General features: G+C 32.2%; 1 protein-coding gene across 1 annotated transcript; it reads right to left on the minus strand.

Annotated features, from left to right (window-relative positions):
* Positions 1-4,004: 4,004 nt before the first annotated feature.
* Positions 4,005-8,278, minus strand: LOC106785290 (homeobox protein Nkx-2.2a-like). Its single transcript, XM_014745603.1, has 4 exons — positions 8,181-8,278; positions 6,852-6,958; positions 6,373-6,579; positions 4,005-4,510 (listed from the first exon to the last, which is right to left on the minus strand). The coding sequence occupies exons 1-4, from the start codon at positions 8,276-8,278 to the stop codon at positions 4,005-4,007; spliced, it is 918 nt and encodes a 305-aa protein (XP_014601089.1).
* Between the last annotated feature and the right edge of the window lie 2,614 nt (positions 8,279-10,892).

Here is a 10,892-nt window from a genome sequence, read left to right on the forward strand (position 1 = left end):
CCCTTTTTTTCTATATCACACTATCTGACACAAGTAGGAATAGCGAAGAATACTTAAAAAAAAAAATAAAAAAAACAACCAGAAATAAAGAACTTATCAGGATAGAAAATCGATAACAATTAGGATGCTCTTTCCGGTCGCGTGTGTTCAGTATCCTCGAAAGTGACATCGGCACGTGTCCGAGTTTGATTGGCTTGAAAAAAAAATATGTAAAAAAAGGAAGACCGTATCCGGTATCTACCGTATAGGTAGATTGTAGATCACGATTGTTGTTTAACAGCCGGTTACCATGAAATTAGAGTTTCTAGTCGCACGACCTTCAAGGTCATCGAGATTATAAGCGAAAGGATTGTTAAAAGGGTGCTTTCATTTTTTTCTTTTTCGTTTTCTTTTTCTCTGATTACTCCTCCCCCTCATCCTCCTCCTCCTTCTTCTTTATTATTATTATTATTATTATTATTATTGTATTTGTTAGATTTTATGGGAAAGAATAGTAATGTGACTGACCATCTAATTTTTAGTATGGAAGATAGAAAGAGATGGAAATGAAGGTTCTGTTACGTTTTATACGTAAGGTCCACCCCACGGAAATCAGGCAATAAAGCAGTCCGGAACACGGTCTTGCCCTTTCAAACCCCGTCCACTTCTCTACAACGGTATTGTCAAAGTTTTTTCGTTTTTTTCTCTTTTATCAGCCTCTTTCTCTCTCTCTATTTCATTCATTCACTCTTTATCTCTTTTTATCCTTTTTTTTTTTTTGGTTCGCGTAGAGAGTAGTAGCTGCTAACACACCCCCTCGATTAGATTCGGAAATATTAGGGGACGTCCCGTTGCTCGACAAACTATCAATTTATTTTACTTCTATCGATTGGCTAGCAATACAATTTCTATATAGAAATATATACCGTTTGCGTTAAGCACATTATCTCATAAGGATATATTTAAATTTTGACTAAATAGAATATCTAATTTTATAGCATCTTTAAAATAAATAATAAATGAAGAAAAAAAAGATGCTCTAAAGTAACGAGGAAAGATCGAATCTATAAATACGATAAAAATATGTATTATAAATTAAACAATTTAGAATTTTAATATACGAATTTTGTTGGATATAAAATGTTCGCAATGAAATATTTGTAATTTTATTGTTGTCTTATTGTTTAAAATGTAAAAATATTTCTATAGTTTAGGTAGTTTGGAGGTTGAAGGTTGACGGTTAGGTGGAGTTTTCGTGGGCTAGGGGGTGAGCGGGGTAAAGGTCGGTGGACTATGTCCAAATCTATAGATTACAGGCGGTCATATAAATCATGGTACGACCTAGTGTAGCTGGTTGAATGTTATCTCGTGTTTTCGGTTGAATGCACAGTGGCATTTCGCAGGCCTCGACATCGCATATTCTTCTTTGCTGCTCCGGGGGTGCGTTTTCGTTTTGTACATTACTTCTCTCTATTTCTTTCTCTCTCTCTCTTTCTCTCTTTCGAGAATCGCCACAAAGCATATGCCGGCCGCTGTCCACTCCATTTACTTCGCTACGTCATCATCTCTCGTTATGTATCACGGATAACGAGAAGAGATAGCAAATGTTAAAGGGACTGATCTTCGATCCCTTTTTATAGGAAATCTGGAAAGCTTTTAATATTCTCGATTCAATACTTTTTTATTCCCTCACAATCACCCCCTACCTTCCTTCTCCTATTTCTCTCAAAACACGAAAATAAATATTATATCAAATATTTTAATGCTAATTATTTTATATTGCGCAAATTTGAGAAATTTCTATTAATTAAATTCAAATAATATGTGATATTATAAGGATTGAAACAAATGTATGGACAAAATTAGTTTGTTATATTTTTCAAATTTATATTAGAATTATTTTTTTGTTTTTGTTTTGAAATATTATATTATTAAAAGATGATTTTTACAAAGTTAATATATACGTAGGAATATTATTGGAAATACGTGGATGGTATTAAAAAGTAGTTAATTAATTTTGAATGAAATACAATTTTTCGAGACATCATTTGAAAATGTTTATGAAAATAATTAATCATCCTCGTAATTTATCTGACAAAATTTCTTCTCCATTGACGTAGAAGTAATAAAAGATGGAGACGATTTTTCCCTAAAGGAAACTAAATAAATAAGGATTTAAATAAATGCTCGATAGAGATACAATTGTTGGTAAGAGATGCCGTCTTAAAAGGCTAGTGACCCTTAGCAAAGCACGATAGGGGGTGCCTTCAGGAAATCTAAACCGGTAACAAGATGGCCGCGGGGAAACGGAAACCGGAAACTTGTCACTCAAGCTACGTTGGCTTCCGACGTGGATCGAAAAGAGGGAAAGGAAAGAGAAGGAGTAGAGAAGAAAAGAACCAGCAGCAGCCCTTTAAAAAGGGCTCGATGGAGATTTTCCTCGTCCAATAAACTGTCGGACATTGAATTTAATATATTATATCATAGGAATAATATTAGATGTATTACTTTTTTTCTTGGGATTAGAATTTATTAAATATGTTTCTCATATATGCATGTATATGTATATATATATATATATATATTCGACCTTTCCATCGACTTTCCCTGACACTAACTGCAACATCTTATGAACAAAAATTCATTACAAAATGAAATTAAAAAATGAACTTGTGAATAATTGATAGAAAATAATTTTTATGGAATGATTTTCGAAAGTCTAATCTGCTCAAAATAAGAAACAAAAAGAATCAATTGCTATCATAAATGTGTCATGATAGCGGTGGTAATGGAAGTGGTAGCTTGCAAATACCTCCCATTTCAGTCTTTACGAACTCGATCGGCATGGAGTTTGTATAATAGTTTACTTGTGCATGAACGAACATAAGTATGCTTTACTTACTTACGCACGAATGCCGGTTACGACAGTACGAGAGTATTACGTAAAAGAATTCTCAAAAATTATGTGCGTCTTATTGCGAGTCCGGTCCGGTCCGTTCCAATTGAAAGAGAAAGAATAAAGTATTTTACGGTTCGTTCTTCTTTTTTAAGGGTGTTCGCGCAAAAGAGAAACGTGTTTCTTGTCACGTTTTTTTTTTTTAATACCTTACTTTTTCTTTTTCTTTAATATGAAAGNATATATATATACATATATATATATTAGTGTATATTATTTATTATACAGAATGTACATATATACAGAATCTATATATCGAAAACAATTATCTATTATACTAATCAAGGATAATCTGCTTCTACGATCCTTATCGTAAATTTCTGTTTGACCTTTCCTTTTTTTTTTTAACAATAATTAACAATTAAAAATGGTAGAAACGACGGATCACAAGGATATTGATCTTTCGAAGAGATTTCGATCATTTTAATTGAATTATATATATATATAATCCAATTTATCATTCATTGTTCCATTTCTAGTAGACAAAACGAACGGCAAATCGACGTTGAACTTTCATTCGTACGTAATTACTTATCACACTACATCCTACATATCGAAGATAATAAGAGTCATTACACATTCATCTATACGAGGATAGAAATTTACAAGGTTACTTATTTTACTATTATCATCCTTTTTTTCTTTTGTTTTTTTTTTCTTCTTTTTCTTTATTCTCATTTTTCAATTTTATTTACCATTCGCTCTACGTAAAGATCATATGCTCGCTATAAATCCTTTTCTTAAATACGAGACGAACATATTTTAATTATATTAAAACATTCTCTTTGGTTTAATATTTCTGTTTTTTTTCTTTTTATGAGATGAACGACAAACAAACAAACGAATGTTGTTGTTAATTGATTGTTTAGTCAGGATCTTTCTTTCTCTCTCTCTCTCTCTCTCTAATCATCTCTTTTTTATTTGTATTTTTCTATTATTCTTGGTTAACACATTTAAATCCCCTGACTAGATCCTAATTCTGACGTGAGAATTAGATTTCAATTGTTCAATGTCCATTTAATATAATAATGAATCAATTATCATTATTTTATATGGATAGAAAAAATGTTTACCACCAAAATGTTTTTGGCACGTAAGGAGCCATAGGTACTTGACCATTTCCAGGATAATTCGCTTGTTCCATTAATTTCGATTGACATGGTTTACCATCCCTGACCAAAACCGGAACTGCCACTCTTCTAGGCGAACAACCACTACCACCGGCTTCTACTCTTTCCGTAGCAGCACGTTTCGTCTTGTACCTATGATTTTGAAACCAAATTTTAACTTGGGTCGGTGTCAATCTTATTATCGACGCTAGGTGTTCCCTTTCCGGTGCACTAAGATATCTCTGTTGACGAAATCTTCTTTCCAATTCGAACGTTTGTGCTTTTGAAAATAATACGCGTCTTTTCCTTTTCTTATGTTCCGCCTCGTGGCTCGGTGTTTCACCGTTTTGATGTTCCTCTTCGAAATCCTGCGATTCCTCGTCCTTAGATTCGTGACTGTTCTCTTGTTGCGACGGAAATGACAATTCCGATATCGCCGGACTCGTAGAATCTGGTTGTTGGAGAACTATAAATACAACAACAAAATTCCTTTACTTACTGTGTATTTTTATTTTTCTTTTATATTTTTAATTCGAGCTTTTTAGAATGTAAAAATTATCTCTACGGTATTTAACAAACGAATAATTGATTTAATTAGCATCTAATAACGAATCTTTTTCGTTGCACATACCCTGCCCCCTTTCCCCACCCCCACCATCACCACACGTATGCATGCATGCACGCTCATCGATGCTAAAACTCGAGATAATGAAAGGTGTAAAATAAGTGCAGCTGCATTTCGTGCTAGCACGAAAGCTCTTAACGATGATTGGCAGCAGATGCAGAAGAGCACATTGATTTTTCTTTTATTATTATTATTATTATTMTTCTTCTTCTTCTTCTTCTTTTTCTTCAAAACAGTTTTGTTTTACGAGACTCGTAGCTAACACTTTTCCCCTTTTTAACTGATTTGATTCGATTTTCTTCATCTCTTTTTCTCGTTAGAAAAATATTTAAGAATGAAGAAGAAAAAAAAATAGGGAAGGAGTGAAGAATGTCTTCTTGTTCGTGTGAGAATAGTTACTATTTGTTTTATGGTTTTGTATCGTGAGGAGGGTGATAGGCAACCGATAGGGTCACACCATAAGACTAACTAATTCAATGTAGAAACCAAAGTATCGTGGCTTTCTTTCGCGATTGTACAATATGCTTTTGTGGAAGGTTTCCCTTTGGTCCTATAGGGAGAGGGTGCGAACTAATATAAAGCCTATTTGATACCGAAACACTCCGAAACATCCCCTATGGGATTAACCATATCATTTTCATGGGAGATTAGCTTCTACTTCTGATACAACCTTCTCTGTAATTTCAATTAAAGTGTCGCGTACCTAAAGGGGGGGGGAGACTTGTCATTAGGAACATTTTCTCAATCTTTTTTTACTTTTCTTTTTCTTTTTTTTCCCAATCTTTTTCTTAACGTCGTTAGAATTGAATCAGATCTCTTTCGAATAATTTATTAATTTCTAATAACTTAGAAAGAACGACAATTAGGGAGGGGAGGGGAAGAATCCTTTTCATTCTAATCGAAACGAATTTGTGTTTTATTATTTCTTTTTTCTTTTCCCCTCCACCCCTTCGGAAGGAAGATGATCGATGCGATCGAGTGTATTGAAAAAAGAGATCCCTAATATCTTGAACGGCGCAATTTTTGGGTCGTGTAAGGTACGGTCAAATTATATTCCCCTGATGAAAAGAGAGTACAAGAAGATAGATAGTTGTCGAATAGAGAAAGATAGAAAATGAGTGAATGAGTGAGTGAGTGAGTGAGAAAGAGAAAGAGAGAGAAAATAAATAAAATCTAAGGAAGGTAAGAGAAAGATAGAAAGAGAAATAGAAGACAGGAGGGGCAAAGTAATAGGGGCAAAGTTAGTAGTACATTTTGGGCGTGACAATTTGGATTCATCGAGGGGCTCCTGAACGCATCTGTCCTTCTCAAAAGACATCTGTCCTGGTTTGCTCGCCAATCCTGATACAGCAGCCACAAGGACCTTTTATAGGACCATTAGATCCTGCTTAGCTCGAGCGGACCAATTGTAGGCTTCTAAATAAATACGGTTTCACGTCCCGCCTGCGAATATTCGACAACCCCTATTTCTTTTTTTTTCCCTTAGCTATCAGGGAATACACAAAACAGTGGGACGTACAAGCTAAGGTTAAAGCAAAGCAACAAACCCTACTGGCTGATTTTACTACTGTTAACTACCCTTGCGAAACGAATGGAAATTCAAGTTCCTTTTTATTTTGTTTCTTTCATTTTTTTCGTTTTGTTTTTTTCCTTCAACTATCTAATTCGTACGAATATTTCTTTAACATAGATCTCTTTCTTACTGTTTACTTCTTCTAATGGCTGTGGTAGTGTAGTTGGTAAAGCCGTTGTTGGTCCACTTGGCCAGCTAAGCAATCCCGGAGGTGGTGGTGGCAAACTACCCCTATTTAGATTCACATGCATCGGTTGTAACATGGCCGTCGTGTGTTCTAAAAATTGTTGATACGCCAATGGAACTTCGTTGGCCGTCGGTAGAACCGTTGTACTTCCTGGAAACATTTTTTGTTTTTTTTTTTTGTTTTTTCGTTCAAATTTTTGTACATTGCAAATCGTCTAGATCGTTTTAGAATTAAAAATCGAGATTTGTTTAATATTTATTAGTAATTTTTTTTCTCTCCTTTATAGAGTTTAATATTTAACGTTCGATATATTATACTTTGTCTGTAACGTTGAATTTTGTCTTTTTTCTATTGGACATCGTATTAATTTTTTCGTTAAAATTAAATATTAGGATAATCATAGATAAGATTTGTTTGATTACCTTGTACATCGTTCTCTTCTGAAGATGGTTTAGCATCGTTCAACTCTAATATGTCACTTATGTGAAAACCCGAAGTTCTAGCTGGCATTTTCATACTTTCTAATATTCTAAAAAAAAAGAAAATTTGCAAACTATAATTATAAATTATAATAGTATCTATACTCATTACGCTAATATTACATTTGTAATAATTATTTATTTTTTTATTATTTTTTGTGTCGCGTAAAACAACAAAATTCAAGATAATGTTTTTTATCTTTTATTTTCTGTAGATACTTGAGTACTTAAAAAAAAAAAAAAAACGGGTTAAAAAAGTATACCGCGGTAGATCAAGGAAATTCCATGTCGGATTTAATATATCATTTACATTTTCAAAATTAAATGGTTACGCGATGATTTGTCATGTTAATCAAACCGTTTTTAGTATTAATAGAAAAATCCAATTCTATTCAATAATATCATACATAAAAGTGAATTCTACTTTTGGGTTTGAAAAATATTTTCTTGTCGATTCTTTCTTAAACCTAACTGACTATTATTGGAGCACGTTCGTAAGCATGAATTATTATTTTTTTCTGACTGTTTAGACATAAAAATGGTGTTTTTTTATGAGATCGAATGCCAATCGAATCGGTCGGAATGAATGATCTTTTCTTATTCGGTCATTCAAATCTCTCTTATAAATTACCGAATATACTTGTTTGAACGCTTCAATTTTATTCATTTTATATCTTAAAAGAATATATATATATATATATTTCTGTTGTGTTGTGTTGTTTAATATAACACAAATTTTAAATAATAATATTTATTATTTAATCTTTCAATTGTGATGTATATCGTATACGGTAAAATAAATAGAAACCAGGTATATTGCCACAGAAGAAATTTCATTTAAAATATTCTTGACAAAATCTTTAAATCAATTTATTTTTTTTTTTCTTTATTTTTTTTTTTTTATTTTCCCTTAAATAAATACAATAAAATTTTTATCGATTTACGGATTTTAATCGGATCTATACTAAGTAAATCGTGATGATCGAAAAAACGGTATCGATAACACAAAACCGGATACTTGATTTGATAAAAAGAAAATAAACGATATGAGAACTTGGTCAGAGAGACACGTGTAACAATTCGTCGGGTTATCGAGAAATTTAATCGATTATGTAAAGATTTTATTTTTATAACGTACTTAAGAAATAAAACGCTAGCGTGTTGTACAAAATATTGAAAAAAAAAAATAAGGAAACGTAAAAGGGGTTAGTCAAAAACAAAAAACAATAAAAAAGTCATGCGACAAATATTTTTCTATTTAATTAAGTTTACCTGGTATTAAACGCTAGTTGACTGTACCAAACGTGATTTAGTAGACTCGCTGGATAAGGTAAAAGTGACCAGGGTAGAATTTTATTCTTCTCCGCCATTTTGTAAGTTAGAATTAAGGATTATTACAGTCTTTAATAACTTCCCATTCTTTATTCCAACTCTTGTGGACCCCAAAACCTTTTTCAACTTTAATCCTCTTTTACTTTTATCTCTCTATTTTTCTTTTCGCAGATCAAATAGACTAAGAAAGTATCCCAAATACTCTCTAATCTGACTTCTCTGAGGATTAAATCTTTAAACACTTTTTCTACCCCTAATATTCTACAAATATCCGAACACGTTTGAATAAATCACTTTTTCTTTATTTTTCTAAATCCTTCTTTTTCCAATGTGATTTTAAGAACAAATTAAAAATCTTGAACACTTTTAATTAATAAACTTATCAACAAAACTCTCAACATTTGGATGCACAATGATTCCACAATTTATTTTTTTTCTTTTTTTTAAATATTCATTCCTTTATTTCTTTTCTTCTTTTTCAAATTGTCAAATCGATATTAACGAATCACAAAAAACGTTTAAACGATTAAGTGAAAAAAAAATAATAGTAATAAATTACCAGCACAGATTAATTATTATTATTATTATTGTTTCACGCACAGAAATAACACACATAGGAATGGAAAAATAAAAAAAATAAAATAAAATAAAAAGGAGACCAGAGAACACACGGAAACAAACGTGAACCCGATCCGAGTCGGCTCGCAAATTGTATTCATCCGTAAAGTATATTTCGGTCTACTTTTAAGTAGCTCTCGTCGTTTCTCGAGTCCCTTTTCGCAAAAGGTGAAGGACTCTTCTTGTTCGTTTTGAAGTGTACTCGACGAACACTTAACCACTAGTGTCGTCCCTACCTCCGTTCCGTTTCGTTCACTGAAGCACCCTCGAATCTAGGGGCGGTTCTACCAAAAGGGGCGGAGATTTCATAAACTCATCCCTCTAGTTTTCCTTGGCCAACGAATCCATTGCTTCCACCCACACCCTCCCCCTGAATCTACAAAATTTATCCTATATACATATATCCTACCACTTTCTCTATTTTTTAATTTAATTTTCTCTCCTTTTTCTTTTTTTTTTTTTTGTTTTTGTTTAAGAGAACAATAAATTTATTGTGAATAATTCATAAAATTTTAGACTCTTCGAGACATCGAATATCGTAAAATATTTTTAAGCAGGGAGAGGGGGGGAGGACTTATTTAATTAATCCTTTTTTATTTATTTTTTTATTTTCTTATTTTTAAAAAAATTTATTTGATCCTTTTATAATTATTTAATATTAAAAAATAATAATCATTTAAAAAGATAGAAAAAAAAATAATTAAAAATCATTTTCTTACGGATCACTTGTGTGTATTATTGTAAGGATAATAATATGTTGGATATTAATTCCATAGAAAAAGAAACAAAAAAGAAACGAAAAACGAATAAACAAAAAGATATATGAAAAAGAAATATTGAGTGTGCGTTGTGTAATTCTAGGGTAATAGTACGAGTGATGTTACCAGGGTTACTTGGTAAAAAGGGGGTGGAGCAATGTAGTAGCCAATAGAAAGGTTCATCCCTGGAAGGGTAGGTCGATGCTTTTCAGGGCCTCGATTTCCTAATGCTAGGAGCTAGGTAACCAATCGGGTGGCTTTATCGATCAGAGGGAGAAAGAGAGAGTGAGAGAGAAAGAGAGAAAGATCTTTTTACACGTACAAGTATACTTTAGCTCGAGTGTTAATGCGGAAGAACATTAGTGGTGCTTTTACCGTGTCATTTCGTATCTTTTTTTTCCTCTCTCTCTCTCTCTCTCTCTCTCTCTCTCTCTCTCTCTCTTTCTTTCTGTCTTTCTCTCCTTTTGTTCCACCTTTTATTATTTCTCTCTCTCTCTTTCTCTTACTGTGTGTTCTTTTATCCTTTTATTTAATTTTACCTGTCGTTTTTTTTTATTAGATCGAGGTCTATCGATATCGGAAAAGTAGGTTAATAGCGTGCCGACATTAACAGCAAAGATCGATATTTGTTAGATTTTTATCGTACGTCAGGACAAAAAGAAAATGAAAATAATAATAATAATAATAAAGAAGAGAAAGAAAAGAAATAAAGAGAGAAAGGAAAAGGAAAGGAAGAAAAACGAATGAAAATATGCGCGATGGCAGTTCTCACGTGTTAGATTGTAAAGTTAACACATAAGACGACGGGTAGGAAGAAAAACGGATCTCGAAAAGTAACTTTTAGTTTAAAAAGTAGAACGGGAAAAAAGGGACAGGTCAAAAAAAAAGGATAGATTCTAACGTATATCCGGCCTATTCATAAGATTCTTTGTCAGATTTCTAGAGAAGTCAAGATACTTCCTAAGGGCCTTTCGTCTGAACGTTTATTCCTTCCTTCATTCCATCCCATAATATTCTCTTCTCGATTCATAAATATATATATATATATATATATAAAGTGAAATAAAAATTTAAAAAAAAACCTCTTATAAAAATGCATATACATATATATATAACCAAAAGTTTGTTTGTATATTGTGTTGAAACTTTACTTTGCATAATGTTATTGTGTAAAATTTCTTTTGTGAATATTAATTAAAAACGCACGCGCAAACTTTTATAGTTCACTCTAAAACACACATGCATGTATATATTATATAAAATATAAATATATATA

Source organism: Polistes canadensis, unplaced genomic scaffold, assembly GCF_001313835.1.
Source record: "Polistes canadensis isolate GaletaPanama2010 unplaced genomic scaffold, ASM131383v1 scaffold_48, whole genome shotgun sequence".
NCBI classification, from domain to species: Eukaryota; Metazoa; Arthropoda; class Insecta; order Hymenoptera; family Vespidae; genus Polistes; species Polistes canadensis.